The sequence below is a fragment of the Ctenopharyngodon idella genome, chromosome 6 (genome assembly GCF_019924925.1).
Source record: "Ctenopharyngodon idella isolate HZGC_01 chromosome 6, HZGC01, whole genome shotgun sequence".
Taxonomy (NCBI): domain Eukaryota; kingdom Metazoa; phylum Chordata; class Actinopteri; order Cypriniformes; family Xenocyprididae; genus Ctenopharyngodon; species Ctenopharyngodon idella.
This window is the reverse complement of record NC_067225.1, coordinates 6,395,038-6,414,384: the sequence shown is the minus strand read 5'-3', so window position 1 is coordinate 6,414,384 and position 19,347 is coordinate 6,395,038. Positions and strand designations below refer to the sequence as shown.

The 19,347-nt window shown below is 35.4% G+C and overlaps 2 protein-coding genes across 2 annotated transcripts; both read right to left on the bottom strand.

Annotated features, from left to right (window-relative positions):
• Window positions 1–426: 426 nt before the first annotated feature.
• On the bottom strand, window positions 427–6,830 carry dtd1 (D-aminoacyl-tRNA deacylase 1). Its single transcript, XM_051896158.1, has 7 exons — window positions 6,618–6,830; window positions 5,462–6,381; window positions 5,086–5,176; window positions 3,262–3,497; window positions 1,316–1,413; window positions 991–1,157; window positions 427–749 (listed from the first exon to the last, which is right to left on the bottom strand). Exons 2-6 carry the CDS (start codon window positions 5,502–5,504, stop codon window positions 1,002–1,004), a joined length of 624 nt encoding a protein of 207 aa, XP_051752118.1. The 5' UTR covers window positions 5,505–6,381; window positions 6,618–6,830; the 3' UTR covers window positions 427–749; window positions 991–1,001.
• A 1,120-nt stretch (window positions 6,831–7,950) lies between these two features.
• On the bottom strand, window positions 7,951–18,220 carry sec23b (SEC23 homolog B, coat complex II component). The gene is made up of 19 exons (XM_051896155.1): window positions 18,028–18,220; window positions 16,532–16,766; window positions 15,856–15,913; window positions 15,656–15,742; window positions 14,600–14,836; window positions 14,396–14,478; window positions 14,135–14,279; window positions 12,763–12,921; window positions 12,555–12,670; window positions 12,298–12,421; window positions 11,652–11,732; window positions 11,442–11,531; window positions 11,257–11,363; window positions 10,792–10,945; window positions 10,569–10,646; window positions 9,800–9,961; window positions 9,625–9,711; window positions 8,862–9,083; window positions 7,951–8,769 (listed from the first exon to the last, which is right to left on the bottom strand). The coding sequence occupies exons 2-19, from the start codon at window positions 16,750–16,752 to the stop codon at window positions 8,680–8,682; spliced, it is 2,301 nt and encodes a 766-aa protein (XP_051752115.1). The 5' UTR covers window positions 16,753–16,766; window positions 18,028–18,220; the 3' UTR covers window positions 7,951–8,679.
• Window positions 18,221–19,347: the final 1,127 nt, after the last annotated feature.

Here is a 19,347-nt window from a genome sequence, read left to right as displayed (position 1 = left end):
TTTATATTCATAAGAAAACATGTACACATAAAATAAACATGCCTGTTTTTATAATTATCTGAAGGAAAATTCATTCATTATAAATTCATCAAAGCTGTACAGATACACGTCTGTTTTTCACGTTTAGGAATAATCCTACTCAAAGTCCCATGCAATAAAACAGATTACCTCACAAAAGCGCTTTTGTGCTTTGTCAGTTGGTCACACTTTTTATAAGAATATAAACCCAACGTGCGACTTGAATGACCTATCCAATTTCATTTGACTGCCACCAGGTCTGTAGCATCACCAGCAAAGCATTTTGAAGTAATGGAAAATATATTTATGAATAATGATTTCACTTTGTAGATCTAAATGAGATATTCAAATATGATACATAAAAAGAACAATGTTACTTTCCCAGTTATGCAATAAGCAAAAACGATACACATTTTTCTTTTCTGTTTTTATTAAATCATATCACAGAGATGTATACATTTAAATAAATTAGATGGCCTAGTAAATATTCAGATATGTTCAAAGTAGTGCCAAAATACCACTGATATGTGCCTGAGTCTTTTTTCTACTGGTAATTGTGGAGCTGCCACTTGTTCTTGTGTGTATATACAATCCAAGTTTCAGAAGAAAATCCGACTGGGCACTATCGTGGACATTTGAGAGGGACAGTAATGAGGCATGAGCTGCAATGAGAGATGTCCCTGAAGACAGCAGCATTCCCCTGGAAAATCTGGATCCGCAAGTTGTAAAATCTTTAAAAAAAAACAAAGAAATACAATGAGCACACTGTGCTATTTGGTGTCAATCTCCAAAGAACAGCCCCTGGAGTTTGATTCAGTTCAATAAAAAAAAAAAAAAAAATAGAAAAAACAACTGAATTATGGGAAATAAGAGAAGATAATAGATAGATAGAAGAAAGATAGATAGATAGATAGTGAGGAAATGGTTTAAGAAATAAGAGACCATAAGTATGACTGTGGCTGTATAGTTTACCGTGAGGTACTCTATGGTTCCCGTTCAGAGGACACATCTCCCTCTGCTCCGCTGCTGGCGCTGGGGTCTGCTTTAGAGCGCAGAGCTGCCTTCTCTCTGCTGGACTCGGAAGGGCCTTTTGTCCTGGTTTTTTCTTTTCGCTGCTGTTGCTTCTCTTGTTTGGACAGCTGAAGCATGAAAAAAAAGGAAGAGAGGTAAACCGTTTTATGGGTTCATACAGTCCCAAAAATAAGTCATGGAATATTAAGAACTAATAAATAATTTACAAATTTATCAAGAATATAATATTAAGGCATCCATTTCAGCACAAATCGAAGCTGGATACCTGTTTAGGGTCTGTAGGGCGAGTAGGAGACTCCAGATGAATGGTCACAGGTCCATCATTCTGAATGAGTACCTGCATTTTTGCACCAAACTGCCCATCTACAAGACAAAGCTGCTTGTTTTCCAACCTTTTTATTAACAGAAACTGGGAGTGTTGATTTGTTAATTAACAGCAATTCATTTTAGAGTTCTAGAAATTTAAAAAACTTCTGGAACTCTAAAATTAAAATTAAAATAAATAATAATCCCTACTTTTTGACTACAGCTACTGAGGGGGAAAGAGAAAAAAGAAATATGCTTTTTGTTTACATTTTGAATGTTTTTACTTTTTACCACTTCAATTAAGTTAGATTATTTTAATAGATTAATAATTATCAGGGTTATTATTGTTAAAGGTGCAATATGTAAAATGTTCTGTCCGCTAGAGGTCGCTAGAGGCCTATTCAAAACAAAGGCGTAGCTTGATGACGCCAAATTTGAGCCCGGAATCTTGAGACATGTGGTCTTCACCTTACAGCCGGTGGAAAATAATCAGGATAGGACATGGACAGAAATCATGTTCATGGATGCGATCATTAACGTTCCTGTAGTATGAAGTAGAGCAGGACCGAGTGTTGTGGGAGCTGAACGAGGCCGCTAGAGCGATTGCGCAACACACGAGCAGCAGAACTTTTATTATGCAACAGTTGCCGGAGCTGCTTCCGCTTTTCCGGTGATGAGTTATAACGTTACTGCGTTCGCTCGGTGGCTGCTGTGAGACACTTGTTACACACTGCAGTAAGTTAGACCGATTTTAGAATATCATATTAAATGCTGGATGGCTTGTGTTGAGAAATGGCATGGAATTAATTTTAAAACGTAATGTATGATGGAGAAAATGCTGTATTACTGTTACTAAAAATAAAGCTGCATCTGATTATGCTATGTTAGCTACTTCACAAAATAGTGTTTTTCTCTGAGGCATGGTAAAGCATGGTACTCGCAAAAAAATCAAGAAAATTAGATTTAAACAATAAGACGTGCTGAGCTATATAACAATAATTAGTTTTCTTACTATAAATATATCAAAACAGTTGTTCCCTTGTCTATAACATGTAATATATTAAAGCGTCTTTGGTGTTTCCATGGTTTCTACAAAATAAAACCAGAAACCGAGGATAACGCAGGTATGACGCAATTGACAGGCGACTCATCACACGTCCCGGAGCCTTGGTTAAAATTACAATTTTCTCAAGATTTACAAATAGTTGGAAACATTTGGGATATTTTAAGTACTCAAGTGAACAAAATATATAACACTGACCTAGTGGTTTTTGGATATTTTACTGCAAAATTCTTACATATTGCACCTTTAACTAACACTAAAATTACAAGATTATATATATATATATAAAACATTTCTGTTAAGTGACAAAGCTAAAATAAAATTAAAACACTGAAAGAAAAATAAATTAAACCTAAATAGCAATATTTAAAAATAAAAACTAAAATGAAATATAAAATGCACATAAAATATATAGGTTTTATTATTAACTTAGTAATTTAGCATTTTATATGATTAATACAATTATTAAATCAATTAATTATTTAATTATCTATTAATTTATTATTATAGTAATTAAAAGTAATACATTAAATGGTTGATACCCACTGCTCTAGCCGTCCTTTTACTACATAGTAAAATTTCAAATTTCTGTTTAATTAATTATTCAGTGACTAATAGTATTAAAGGAATAGTTCATATTTCATCATTTACTCACCCCAAAACAGTTGAAATATTCTTCAAAATATCTTCAGCAGAAAAAGGTCAAACAAGTTTGGAATGACATGAGAGTAAAAATCTAATATTTTGGTGAACTATCCCTTTAATGTAGCAAAAACCTTAAACAACAAACTAATCTTCATCAGCAGAATGAAATCTTCAAGGTTTAGCTGGTCTAGCCTCACCTTTGATGAGTTCTGGTTTATACGCTTCCCTCATCTGCTCCAGCATGCTGTTGTAGAAGGGCTGAGCCAGTTCGGCCGGCATGGCAGAGTGGAAGTCAGGCTTATTTGCCTTGAGGATACACTGCAGAGTGAACTGACTCACACACAACACCTCCAGCTCTCTGTCCATCACGCTGCGGCTCCAGGCACGGCCGTTCTCATCCTCAAACACACGCAAGTTAAGAATCTTACGTACCCTGATAAACAACAACATTCTGATCAGACATACATATTTGACATTCCCTGGTCACTGTAGGCTAAAATAGCAAAGAGCAGCATGAACATTCCTTAAAACATCTTTGGTGTTCCTAGGAAGACGGAAATACAGTTGAAAAAATGACAGAAATTTAAATTTTGGCTCAACTGTTCCTTTAAGGCCACAATGGCACTACATTTACTACAAGACTCACACATATCCGTGTTTGTCCCTCAGGAGGAGAGTAAAGAAATGCATTTACTCAAGTATTATTTTGGAGTGAATAATTAATTAATAGTTTTATTCAGCATGGATGCATTAAATTGATCAAAAGTGACGAAGACATTTATAATAGTACAAAAGGTTTCTATTTCAAATAAATGCTGTTCTTTTGAGCTTTACGTTTATTAATGAGTCCTGAAAAGAATCTATCATGGTTTCCACAGAAATATTAAGCAACTGTTTTCAACACTGATTACAATAATAATAATATTAGCAGCAAATCAGCATATTAAAATGATTTCTGAAGGATCATGTGACACTGAAGACTGGAGTAATGATGCTGAAAATTCAGCTTTACATCACAGGAATAAATTACATTTTAAAATATATAAAAATAGCAAACAGGTATTTGAAATTGTAATAATATTTTGCAATTTTACTATTTTACTGTATTTTTGATCAAATAAACGAAGCCTTGGTGAGCAGAGGAGACTTCTTTCAAAAACTTTTTAAAAATCTTACCCTAAACCTTTGAACGATAGTATAAACTATATTTTTTACTAGGGCTGCACAACGATTAATCGCGATTAATCGTTTGCAAAATAAAAGTCTGTGTTTACGTAATATATGTGTGTGTTCTGTGTATAATAATTATGTATATATAAATACACACACATACATGTATATATTTAAGAAAAATGTTATATTTATATATAAAATATTTATATGTAAAATAAAATATGTATGCATGTATAAATAAATATATATTTATATATTTCTTAAATTTATACGTGTGTGTATTTATATATACATAATTATTATACACGGAACACACACATATATTACATAAACACAGACTTTTATTTTGCAAACAATTAATCGTGATTAATCGTTGTGCAGTCCTATTTTTTACCTTAATTTTTTTGTTTGATTTAGACTGTTTTTTCCTCTTTTTGTCAATTTTACTGAGCTTACATCCCAATAAAATTACACTCCCCGCTTAACTTGTGGTCTATGGTCATTCATCCTAGTGATTCTTTGCCCTGACAGTCTTTGCCCTGAAGCAATCCGATGTAAAAGATGAATGCTGAACACAACACAGGTGTCAATCAATAACAACAATAGTCAAAATCTATAAAATCAGTTGTGAAACAATTTCAAGTTAACACGTATCAGGACAAAAGTGTCAGATCAATCAGATGATACTTTTCCAAGATCCACCACTTACTAAATCAATCCCACAGCACTGATTTAATGAATGAAATCACATCTCCAAAATAAGAAAAGCAATGAATGCAATTTATTCATTAGTATTTGTTATTATTATATTATACATGAACTCATTTTGACCAGACATCAGTACTTACATGTAGTCAACATCCTTCTGTGTGTCCTCCACTGAGATGCCAAGTAAGACACAGAGTCCTCTGCCTATGGAACTGATCTGCTCCTCCCCAACTGTGTCATAAAGCGCACGAATGACGTCATCGTACAGTAAAGTGAAGGCAACACGAGTCCTTAAAACAGTGCTAATCTGAACACTTATATCTAATGCATAGGTTTCAATGTCTGTGTATAGTTGTTAATAAGTTAGAAATGTGAAGTGGGGCACGCGTGACATCAGTGTATAGTGTACATACTATGAAGCTTTCAGTTTCATTTCAATAAATTAGCCGAAAATATAACAAGGAGTGTCCAGCTGACAACAGCATTCACTATGAAATTAGGAGCTTTGTGCCGTACCTGTTACGCTTGCCTTTGTTACTCTTTGAATGATCGCCTTCATTGTTTTTGTCTCCAATCATGTGTAACACTCGAACACTTTGATCTTCCGGTTTCTACGAAGCCCCGCCCCTCTGAGCGGCTGCGCGCAATGACGCTTTTGCCCCCTTGTGGACTAAAAGCGCAATTCCTTGAATTATTGCAGGTATTCAGGTGTATTTTTAATTTAACATTAATTCCATTTAAACAGCCTGACTTAATTGGATACTCAAACATGCATTTTAGTCTGGGACTAGGCTTAAGCCTTGTCTGTGAAACCGGGAATCAAAATTAAAGCCAAAACACAACCCACCCATAAGCCTGTTTTTGCTTACTGTTAGTAAGTGCAAATCACCATAATGCAAAAACAAAACCCCAATAATATGACATACATAAACATTAAAAAATACATTTCAATAAACACACCAACAAATGTTTAGAAAGAAGTTCATCATCCGTTATATTTTCCGGACAGTTTTTTTTAAAAAAGCTTGGGATTTCAGAAGCCAGTTAACTTCACATATAGCCTACTGTGAACACAATATTCATTTCTCTAGAAGTGTTGACTGATCCAAAAGATGATCTTTAAGATGCAAGGCGTATATTCTGGTTGCCAGGGAGCTTGATTCTCTTCAATTAAAACTGCAGTTGAGTTGAATTGTCCCAAAACATACATACGTTTTTAATTAATCTTTTTGTCAGAAAGAAAAAACTGTCAGTTTATTTCTCTTCTTCATGTTTTTCACTCTCTGGAGAACTTTCATTTGTAGATCTGAAGAGGTTTAAAAACCTTGTGGAGAATGGCACAAAATTCTCCCTATGGACAATGGTGGTTTTCGAGTGTGTCGTTTCATATTTCTTCACGTTAGGTCTGTTGTCTTCCTCTTCGACGGGCATTTCAACTAAAAAAACAACAACAGTATATTATGAATATGTGCAATAACACATACATGCAGTTTTGAAATTGACAAAACGTTGTCATTTCTTTAGTATAATAACGCCCTAGTGATTATTAAGCTGCTATGACAATTTAAAAAAAAATTAAGATCAACATTTACATACGACATTACTGAAATGTAAGTCAAAATGTCTATAGGTGAAGTGAGCTATAACGCTCTAGTGTCCTGTTATAATTCACCTGGAAGATCGTCTCTGTACGTGTATTTGTAATATCCGTAACCAAACAGGGTCCAAACGCCAACAGCATAGATCAGCGACGCACGCCGGTTCCACCTTACAGGATCCATCTGCAATATAATGTCAATTTTTTTATTCAGGCTACTGGAAACATTTACAAGGACGCTGCCATATTAAAACATGATGTGTGTTGTCACTTCCCTAGAGAATGGCCAATCAGAGCGAGTGCCTTAAAATGGGCGGGGTTAAATGCTACGTTTTTTATTTAATTAGTTCAAATACTTTTAAAGAGCGTAATTATTCCGATATAAATTATTGTCCCGACCCCTGCTTAAGTAGCAAATAAATAAATAAAATAAAAATAAATAATAATAAAAGAATAAAAAATAAATAAATAAAACCCTGTCACCTGGTATCTGTTACTTTTCTCCGCTCAGGCCAGGAGGAACCAATCGCAGTTGTTGGTGATTACTGCACAATTAGATTTTTTTTTTTTTTTTTTTTTTTTTTTTACATTTCATACAGATTTATTTGCATGTCAAATATCAATAGTCAAACGTCTTTACATTTGCTTGCGACTCCGATATTCCGTTTAGCAATCGGCCTAGCGACCCTTTGAAGGCGCCAGATTCCACTAACCGGCCTGGAGCAAAGAACGTTTCCTGCGGTCTTCTATTTTGTTTCTATCTAGAGACTTTAAAAGAATCTGTTGCCTATAACATTTTATAATGCAGGCGACTCACACAATTTTAATTTAATATCTATTGATATTGTCAAATAATGTTCTATAATAACAATTGAAATTATTGAATGTTACGAACATGAAAAAATACTATAGTAATTTATGTAAATACTATAGTAAAGTACTTGAATTAATTTGTTGTGGTAATTGTATAGTTGATGTGGTATTATAACAACTATAGTAATATAAACAAATTACTTTACCCAATACTGTACTAAGTTTTCTACAACTATAGGGTATATTATACTACAAGTTTACTGTAGTAAAAACTAAATTATACTACAGTATTTATTACAGTTTCAGTTCACTATAGTTAATACTACAGTATGCTGTAGCATTCTTTAACAAAGTGTTGTAAATACTATAATATATACAGTATACTACAATTTACTATAGTATTTACTATAAATTACTATAGTATTTTTTCATGTACAAGTAGAAATTGTTTAGAATTAAGTTGTATTACAAATTATCAAGAAAACTTTAGTTAAATTAATGATATGGAAAATTACAATACATTTTTTATTATTATTTTGATGCCACATTTTATCAGGCATAAAATCTTGATATAAGTACAGATGCCTCAGTCATGTTGATTTGTAATATTTTATTTTAGATCAAGACCAGATTTTGCACATTCAAGGTGCTCAACTTCGTCTTTATCTTTTGAAATGAAATACACCTAAAAGAGATTCTTACTATAAATAGTATGCATAGCATTAGTTCATAATCATAGATCAAGGTAAAACTGGAATGTGGGCCATGAGTCACATTTAAATTCTTTACATACAACACTCATTTAATTACAGAAATGGAAGAACAGGACTATGAAACACTGTTTCTCCCCGCAAGTGAGCAGATCACAAGTACAGTTCATGAGAGTGAGAAGACTGTCGATATGTGCAATACAAAAAAAGAACAAACGAACAAAAGGATACTCGCAAATAAGCCTTAATAGAAATTTCAGTCTGAACAAGCTTGGGAAAGAGCAACAAGCAACATGATGACAGAAGACATTCTCTCTTGTGGGAAATCAGACGTTACAGGGGGAACATATGAAACGTAACACTTTTTTGTTAGACAAAACCTAAACTAAATTAATTAAATAAGCAAACAAACATGACAGACAAATCATAATTACGTGTGTAGATGAGAATTAGAAAACATCTAACAACCGTTTCTCTGGAGGACCTCCTAAACAAACATGGAGATGCATTTTGTTGTGTGTCAAGGTTGGAAATGGAAGTTTCTCCAGATAATTGGTTCAAAAAGTTCTTCTCCACTCTAAATGTACATCCTTTACTGATCCTCAGCAGAAAGTTTAGGCTGAACTCGAAACAGCCAGTTTCTTGAGATGGTCCATGAAAACTTGCAGACTAACGTCATCTGTGAGGATTGGTGCTCCGGACTCCTAAAAGAAAGATTTGTAATATTAGAGGTCAGACATTCTTGAAACACCAATTATTTCAAGCATCTAAGAGATAAACATAAAAAGGTGTGTACCTGGCCCCAGGCGTAGAGGTTGTTATGTGTCTGAGAAGGGTTGACTTTAGAGAGGAGGAAGCGGGCCTGTGAACCTCCGTGCTCGGTGTCGATGTATCTGGGCATTGGGAAGCGCGTCTGCAAGATCTCCTGAGCGTCGTCCAGAGGAGCTTGAAGAAGCTGCTTGAAGTTCTCATACTCTGGCATCTCCTGGTATCCAGCCTTCCTCCACTGAGCAATGGTCTGTGAAGATGACAATAACACCATCACTAAACTGAACCATTTAACTCTGTAAAGCCTGACATATGAAATAATAGTCATTTTGTTTGAAATGCAACAGTTTATTGAACCTTTAGACAAAACCTTTGTAAGTTTTTATTTTTTTATTTTATTGTTATTGCAACTGAGAAGGCCAGTAGTAGATTGTGTATGTCAGGTTTTTCAGCAAAGTTTTGATCATGTTGATAATTTAGCAGTCTTAGAAATTTGCCTATCAAATATGATACAGTAGGCTTTATAGGGTTAACATTTGAAAAACCACCTGAAAATAACAGTTCTGGTCCAAAAACTAGTGAGCTGCCTACATAGACAGCATTTTTAGGCAGGAAATGACGTTACCTTCTAAGATGAAATTTTGGCCAAATTCTAAAGTAGCATGTATCCAAGGAATACACAGCAATTAGCTTTTTTTTTTTTTTTTTTTTTTTCCAACAAAGACACTGATTTTTTTAATGAAATCATTATCTAAATAGTTTTGATATTATACAAGCATTTGAATTTGTACCTCGCCATGGTAAATCACCAACTGGAAGAAGGTGTCCATCAACAGAATGCGATCAGGAAGGATGCTGCTGCTGTCCAGAAGAACAGGCTACAAAACCAAACAAATACAGGATGAGTACAAGCTGAATTGCACAGCATTCTGCTCTATAACATTGCATGGATGGATTTATAATCACCTCTGGAGGGCCGTAGAAAGAGTAAGAGTAAAGGATGGGCTGAATCATTATGAGCGACTGTGTCAGATCCTGACGCACAAAATGATGCCTGTAGTAGGATGACTCGTCCGGACTGTTATTGAACACCTGCAGGAATGGGGATCTCCTCAAGTGGAACATGAACTGTCAAGAGAAAACCAACAACTTTCAGTATCAGAAATGTGATATTTTCAAACCATTTCTCCACATATGCACAGTTTTTAAAAATCAAATTAAAAATTAATTACCATATGTCCATACAATCTCAAAATAAATCATGTATTTAACTTAATTAAATAGGCAGACATTGTGTCGCATCAAGTAACCTTGGATTTTTAAGTTCTCAACAATAATTTTTTTTTTTTACAGGTCTTTTCATTATAAATACACCAGGACTCTTAATTTGAAATGTATATGCTTTACTACTTCCAGCTGCTCATTAAAAAAGATGAAGGAGCTAAAATATGCACTCTGACAAGAATCACTGTCATAATTCAGCAGCAGTAAGCAATCGCTTGGCATAAATACACGGTATTCATCGACTGTGAACTTTTGCCACATTTTGAACATAAAACTCTCACATTTATTTAAATCATCGCCTTTTGAAGTTTAATAATCGTATCCTTTTTCCCCCGTTCCCAAACTTAAGACCTCTAGAAATGATAATTAAGACTTTAAGACTTCTTTGGACCTTGATCAAACTGACTTTTTATAAACCTCTATATCACAAATATAAGAGTCAGTGTTTTACCTGTGGGTAGAGTGAGAGAGATTCAGACAGTCTGAAGGAGTTTGGATCATCTTTATTGAACTGGCCAAACTTCTGACACTGCAAACAAAACAACAAACACAAAACTTGAGTGTGAAGCAACTTTTACATTCATAATTGTAATAACGGCTTAACGATTTGTCATATCGCCTCTTATGAATGAGGCATTGACCTACATTTCCTTCTAAATAGCTGTGATACTCACCAAGCGAATGAGCTGCCTGTCCAGCCAGCGGAGAACGTCTGGCCCCTCCTCTGACTCTGCCCTGAAAACGCCGAGCCGGGCCATGAGAACGGCAGAGGCCTCCTGATCAAATGACGACTCGATGTGTTGGATCTGGGACTGTGCGTCAGCCCAACTAGGTGTGACAACAGAAAGAACCGGTTTGTCGAGAACGAATAACACACAAATTGAACACTCAAGAATGTGGGCTATTGAAGAGCTAATCAGGGCTTAAACTACACACGTATCTATTTTGAGCTACAACAAACACAAATAGCACATGGAAACTTGAGATAAGTTGACTGTAGATAACGAAGGCCACATCAAACGTTTACATCAACAAAAGAAAATCTTATGAATGAAAAGGAACAACCAAGTCATTGACTTCAATACGATATCGACTGATATCAGAATTTCATGAGGTTGTAAGCTGAAACCCAGACTCACTTCCTGGCAATGGTGGTGACACGGATCCGCCGCTGTGTGTTTGAATGCTGGTACTGTGTGACAAACTGAATAGCTCCTCTTCCACCCTGAGGAATAGGGGCGTTGTGCTACAAAAATAAAACATACCAGTTTTATTATAACATCAAAGCACATACAATACAACAGCCAATTATATAATAACTTACCTGATTTACTACTTCAAAGTACATGGCCAAGGTGGTGGCAGGCGTTAGACTGCAAATCTTCCACTGACATGTTCCTCCAACGCCCATTTCCTGTGAATTAATAAAGAAACATTCTCACATGTGTATACACATGGGTGAAGTCTTATTGGAATCCAACGCAAAACTAGCTTAAGCTCGCATGAAATGAGATGTTACATGCTTGTGACTTACATTGTCTGAAACACAGGGTCCTTTAGAGTTCAAGGACACGCATGGCCCGATCGCACCCGATACCTTCAGCTCTCTTGAGGTCTGATAAGGAAAAAGCAAATAGGTTTAAGAGGTTGAATAACAAGAAAGCATGACTTAATAGCTTACATTACTGTTCAAAAGTTTGGGGTCAGCAAGATTTTTTAAAGAAGTCTCTTATGCTCGCCAAGGCTGCATTTTTTTGATCAGTAAAAACAGTAATATTGTAAAATATTTGCAATTTAAAATGTAATTTGCTTCTGTGATACAAAGCTGAATTTTCAGCATCATTACTCCAGTCTTCAGTGTCACATGATCCTTCAGAAATCATTCTAATATACTGATTTGCTCCTCAAAAAACAATTCTGATTTACATCAATGTTGAAAACAGTTGTGCTGCTTAATATTTTTGTGAAAATGCTAATTTTTTTTCAGGATTCTTTGAAAAATAGAAAGTTCAAAAGAACAGCACTTATTTGAAATATTTTTTTTTGTAACATTGTAATGTCTTTACTGTCACTTTGGATCAATTTAATGCATCCTAACTGAATAAAAGTATGAATTTATTTTAGAAAAAAATGTCAGAACCCAAAACTTTTAAACAGTAGTTTAAGGCCAACTATGTTACCTTCACTTCCAAAGTACCGCCAAAAGCCATGCGGAACTCTCCGTTGTAGTCTTTGCTGAAGACTCTTTGGAAGGTCTGCTTGAACAGAGACGTGTTGAAGGAATCCCCCATGACAATGTGGCCCCTAAAATAAAACAAGAAATCATTTCAGCCATATATTACATTTCAATGGAATTGTTTGGCATTAAAGAAATTATTTTCTGATATTGAGGACATTAAATGATTATTAAGATCAATAATCTTCAATCAATGCTTACCCTGTGAGGTTGGACAGACATTTCATCTCTAGGAGTCCCGTCTGATCCAGTGCACAGGCGTAGATATCAACACTGTGTCCGTTTACTGCTGTGCGGTTAGCCAGAGTCTCGTAATACTAAACAGACATCAACAGAAACCCTTATTTAGCTTTTGAGGAATGAAACAGAATGTTTCATATTAAAAGTGCTTCACCAGATCTGTATTCACCTTAGTGGCCTTCTTCAGATGGCGAGCGTTGTCTTTCTGGATGTCGTGCCAGGAGCGGATGGGGGTCTTCAGTTCATCTCCCACCACCATGCCGGGCCCTTGTGTTGGGGGGCCACCGGTGAACAGCATCACACGGGCCCCTGTGTTAGGAAAAGTTCCCTAGGAGTAGAATAATAGAGAGAGACAATGAATGAAATGCAAACTTGTATTTTAATGTTTTCAAAACTGAATCTAAGGGTGTGTTCACACTCAGTTCAGTTCTCTTGGTGCAGATCAAAAAAGAAAATGATACGTTTAGCACAGGTTCGCTTAGTGTTCACCTTGTCATTTTTAACACTGAACCTAAAGATCAGAAACAAAAACCAAGCTTTTAAGAGATGTATTTTTGACGGAACATCCAAAAAAATCTGTGTGTTGGGCTAAATGCGCTCATTGTGTGTGCATACGTATGGTGGTATTTCTACCAGCTGAGAACTCGTGAAGAGCTTATAAAATGTGTAAAGGAATCAAAACAATGGCAGGAATTTCTCCATTCCACACACAAACGAAGATCTGCTGCAAAGAGACTGCGTTTCCAACACCTGTACCAAACTATAATGGGCAACGTAGCTCATATGACGAAAGAACCAGGTATGCTTGAGCATTCTGTCCTTTTTAGGGTCGCACCTTGTTTTTGGTTCGTTTAGATGTCTTTGGTCCGAACCGCACCAGAGTTCATTTGGAAGTGGATCGAGACCCCCTGTAAATATGAGTTTTGGTCCACTTATTTGGTGCACAACAAGGTTTGGATGACAGCATTCACATTTATTCATATGAACCGCACCAGTTTGTTTTAATTGAACCAAACCTGCCAAGTGTGAACACACCCTGAGTGGATTTAATTGTCTCAGTGTATTCAAGTCTAAACAATCGTAAGCAACATTTCTCACATATTACAAATATTATTGTTTTCTTTTAAAGGAATAATGCATGCTAAAGTTAAATCAGTCATGCTAGACTTATTATCAAACAAGAGTGCAGTTGGTAGTCTGAATCTTATCTTGAGAGTTATGCAAGTATAATGATTGGGTTGAGTACTAGGTACAACTGTTCTGATATGACATGACAGCTGAAGTGGACTTTGAACCTCATAGCCAGCATTACTGACAACTCACAGCTAGACCAGAGTTACAATGCAAGGAAGAAAAACGTTAGTTTAGTGAAGATGTGCAAAAACAGCAAAGTTGCATTTCTGAATATAATCACCTAAAACTAATAAGTGTTTCCTGAACATTTCACATTTTTACATTCTCTTAATCGCTCTTTGGTCAAATACATATTTTATTGTGCCATACAAGATGAGCTTTTTAAACGAATAATGTGCTGGCTGTACCTCCAATAGTCCAATAGCAATGGAAAGGGCGATGCCCGTGGAACGCAGAGGTCTCTTCCCCTGAGGAACAGGCCATGGGTCTCTTTGCAGCTCCCCAAGAAGGTCGGTCAGGTTCATATCGACTGCTTGAACAGGCTGCAGAAATCTAAAACAGGTGCAAAGAAAATAGAAAATGAGCACAACTGCCTTCATTTACATCATTTTCTTGCATGCTGAGGAGGACGGATTTCACAAAGTAAAATTATGACAATCATCTCACACCTGCAGGAAGCAGCAGCGTCATGAGGGGCTAGTGGTTTGCCTTGCTGTCCAGAGGTGGCTGGCTTCATCAGTCCCAGCATCTCCTGCAAACACATGATGAACCTAATAAATTTCACTGAAAACTCTGTTTTTATACACTCTCTTGTTGGCTTTTTTGTGCTTTTAGGAGTGGTGAATCAAACGCAATAAAGAAAGATCACTGACCTGTATCTGTTTGGGTGTTAGCTCCTTTGTGCCACGGAAGACGAAGCTCTTGGCAATACCTTCACAGCTGAGCTCATGGACCTGAACCATACGGCCGAAGGTGATGAGACCCACCAGGGCGTTGGGTGGCAAGAGACTCAGAGACATCTGTAGGGATTCTTTCAGGGCCTGGAGGTCTTCTTCCTCCAGACATGTGTCCACCACATAAAGAAAGATGAGAGGGGTTGGAGGTCCACGCTGAAGAGAAATACATAAGGTTACATAATTGTGACAATAATTACAATTTTGTAATAATTACAAAAAAATACAATATAAGCATCATTCATTCATTTAATTCATTCATTTATTGTTATTATTTTGTTATATTATTCATATTAATATTTACACTTCCAAGTTCACAAGTTTGGGCTCAGTAAAAATGTTTAAAATGAAATTAATACTTTTATTTAGCAAAGACAAGTTTGATTGATGAAAAGATTTTGATTTCAAATAAATGCTTTTCTTTTTAACTTTCTATTAAATCAAACTATACTGAAAAAAATTTTTATCAGTTTCCACAAAAAATAAAAAAAGCTGTATAACCATCTTCAACATTGATAATAATAAGAAATGTTTCTTGAGCACCAAATCGGCATATTAGAATGATTTTTGAAGGATCATGTGACACTGAAGACTGAGTAATGATGCTGAAAATTCAGCTTTAATATATTAAAATAGAAAAAAAAAAAAATGGTAATAATAATTTCACAGTATTATTGTTTTAACTGTATTTCTGATCACATAAATGTAGCCATGGTGAGCATAAGATACTTACTGACCCCAAACTTTTGAAAGGTACATATATACACTGACAGAAATGACATATTTCACTTTAAAATTTAAATATGGAAAAATGTGTCACTTATCAAAAGACACTAATAGTATCACACAGAATGACAACGTGGCTTTTGACAAGCAGCTGTCTGTGAGCTAAAGGAGTTGTAGTTAATCTAGATGTTTGTACAGTATGTTATGTCTATGTACAGTACAGAGTACACAGGGTAAATGTAAATTTACCTGCACTATGTACTCAATGGTGGAGAACTGAGGCATTAGTTCTGCAGGCTGATTCACTTCTGAAATGCCTGCGTATGATGGAGGAAACTGTGAAGAAACAGATTAATATTTACTTATAGTGACAGGTGTGACTGATGTTAGAGAATCATATGTAGCAAAGCCAAGAATGAAAAGGAGTTTATTCAGTAATATATACTCACAGAGTTTCTCTGGAAGCAGAAGTTGCAGGCCCATATCTTGGCTCTGAAGTCCACTTGACTACAAAAAGAAATCAAGTGTTAAAGGGGCTAAAGTTGTCTAGGACAAACCCTTTCATAAGCAAGTCATTAGCACATGAAGAGAAACAATTGTCTTCCTTTATTCACAGCAATGTGTCACATTGTCATTGTGTATGTTAATTGGGTCAGGTTAGTGAACTGCTAATTGTTGCTTTTAAGTCTTTATAGACTATTTTAACATTTTAAAAAGCTCTGGAATAATGTGATTAGCAAGTCTGTGGAAAACTAAAGGAAAGGACCAAATCTCCACTTGAGCAAAGCACTATTTTACTAACACTAAATAAAAAAAACCCCAGAAAAACAGTCAACACCAAAATACATCTAATCCAGGTTCACCTAAAGAAATCCCCTAAACCAAGTTATGTTGTGCTTTATTGTGTTTATAAATTGATTGCAACAGCAGTATGATAAAAGAAAACAACGTTCAATAAAAAAAATGGAATAAAATGTTCTGCTGACCGTAAGCTTAATTCATACCAATTCTAGTCCACCAACTAATTAGTCATTCAGATATCATCAGATGTCACCATGATATTTATCTATAATGACCACACACTGTACAAACAAACACTGCTTGGAAAAGTGATTCAGTCCTTACCAGAGTGGGTTGAGTACGGCTTTGCAATTGGCCCGGCTGCACAGTACTGGCTCGTACTGGACAGGAGGCAGGTCCGGTCTCTCTTTGAGAGGAGTGTAAAGGCAGGACACAGGAACCACTAGCCGTGTAGCCTCCAGGCGGCTGGAAGGCCAGAGGTTCCAACTGCAGCGTATTCCATCACGATCTTCGTTCTGTTGGATGAAATCTTGGTAGGTCGCCATGACAGTGTGAACAACTGTGAACGACCAGAAAGAGCAAAATGAGTAAACAGTGAGCAGCAAAGTCTTTTTAACCCTAAACCACACCTAATGGGTTGAGTCTCCAAACTGGACGAGTAGGATAGCAGAGCGTAAAATTAAAAGCAAATACCTGAGTGACAAGTATGATGTCGCCCATGTCAGCAATGCAAACGGAAATTGCATTCCTTTATATTCGTTCTGACTTAGGGAATTCTTTCACGCAGCTGTCATCTTTGAACAAAGCCACTTGACGAGAGTGGTTATCGTCGCCAAACCCAAAACGTCATGAAGAATTTGTTGATCAGAGATCTGCGTAGATGTTTTGAGGTGCAAAACCAGATGCTATTTTTAAGCCACGTGTACTACTTTGGGACACACCTGTGCTAGAGTCTACATTCTCTGAAAAAAAAAAAAACTGTCACTGGGGCAGCACACTTATGTACCAGTTGACCAATATGTACAATTTAGGTACTAATATGTACCCTTAAGGGGTAAATAGGTGTACCTTTTGAAAGGGTACTGCCCCAGTGACAGCTTTTGTACAATTTTTTTCTGAGTTTGTACTCAACTCAAGTCACAGGTTTGCTGACTAAACACAAATCACTTCAAAGTATTAGAGAAGACTTTAGCCTCTGATAACCCTAAACCAGAGGGATCCCTGGAAATGCCTGTCCTAAACACTAAATCATGGTCCAATACCTGTATTGACTGTTTGGTTACACAATGATAGAGTTTCCAAACAGGCATGAACTCACTGTTCCAAATGACATAGACATGCTGTGCATGTCAAAAATCACAAAACAAGAAAAAAAAAAAAAATAGTCTAACAAACTGTTAAGAAATGGTCAGCACACTAGACAATTTAGCAACTGATTGAACAGGGTTTTAAATATATTATATTGGCATTAATATATTATTTTACGATCAAACATATTGTAGTAAAAATATAAACATCTGATTGACTTCAAGCGTACATATACATTTTAGTGGTCAAGCTAGCATCGGATAATTCCAACACAGTTTCATTATACCACATAAAATGAAAGCGGGGGAAGCAAGATATACAGTAGTAATATAATTTAAAAATATTGATTATCTTGAACATTAATGCCAAAACATACTGCTAAATGCATCCGTATAACCGGTTAACGCTCACTAACATTACTGACTTCCGCTAACCTAATCCGGGGTCGGCGATTTAAATCTAACACATCAACGGTCCCCGATTTCATTCCTAAAACACAGCAATAGACGTACCTTTTTAATGGATGAGGACTTTGATCCAGGCTGAAATAAATAATATATAATAACCGCGCTCACACCACCATGGAAAAATGAAAATGACTTCGTCGAGCAGGATTCGCCCCCGGCCGGTTCCTGGAGCTCAGTAGAGTGACGTGTTACTACACACTAGGTGCGCCACGATTGGCTGCTTCCGCCTGACGTGACGTCAAGAGAACGTTCCGCCGTAGTGTCGAATTTCTGTGCGTAGATGCGTCGACCGGTTTCTATAGCAGCGTTGGATGCAAATGAGTTCTGCATAAACACATGTGACAACAAATTTCTCAGATACTTTAAATAACGTGGAGAAAAAAGGGCTAGGCAATGTTTTGACAGGTTGTGAGTCGTAAGAATGTTTATATTAAAACGTATTATTATATTGTATTATATTATAATATTATATTATATTATATTATTAAAAACTAGCAATTAGTACTGAATTCCGGTAATGAATATTGATGGATTTCTTTAGGCTAATATGCAAATACGTGCATTTTAATTAGATGTGCCTAAAGATGTGGATAAAGCCACAATACAAAGAATCTTGTGTAATGTGTAATTAAATATATGGTTTTATTCAGGGTAAAAAAAAAAAAATAGCCAGGTCAAGGGGAAAAATGTTACTGAATATTTTTTTAGTTGATAGTTAGGAAATATTTATATTTCCGAGTAATTCTATAGGCCTATTCATACATACAAATCAGCTTTGAAAACACACTATGATGTAGGCCTATACTCCATTTTTTTGTTAAAGATTTTTACACTTAAAAATATTCAGTACATTTTAAAGCTGTGAAATAAATGAAATATACCTTGAATTGGGTAAATGTAAGTAAAAAAAAAAAATTGATCTGAATAACTACATTTGGTACCATGTGACAAATAAAACTGAGTATTAAGGCAATTCAAATAGTAAACCTATAGTAAACCTATAACCTATAGTAAAGGCTATAACCTATAGTAAAGGCTATAACCTATAGTAAACTCTTCATTTGAATCCATTTTGGAATGTTCAACTCAAATAATCACTTAAGAGATATTCAGAAAGTTTATTAAGGTAGCATAGTTAATTATTATTGTGATATATATATATATAGCCTATTATTGTGATATATATATATATATATATATATACATATATATATATACACACACACACATATATTATATCTATATATATATATATCTATATATATATATATATATATATATATATATATATATATATATATATATCACATATATAGAGAGAATGTAAAAGAAAAAAAAAGTACCTAAAATCTAAAAGGTTTATGT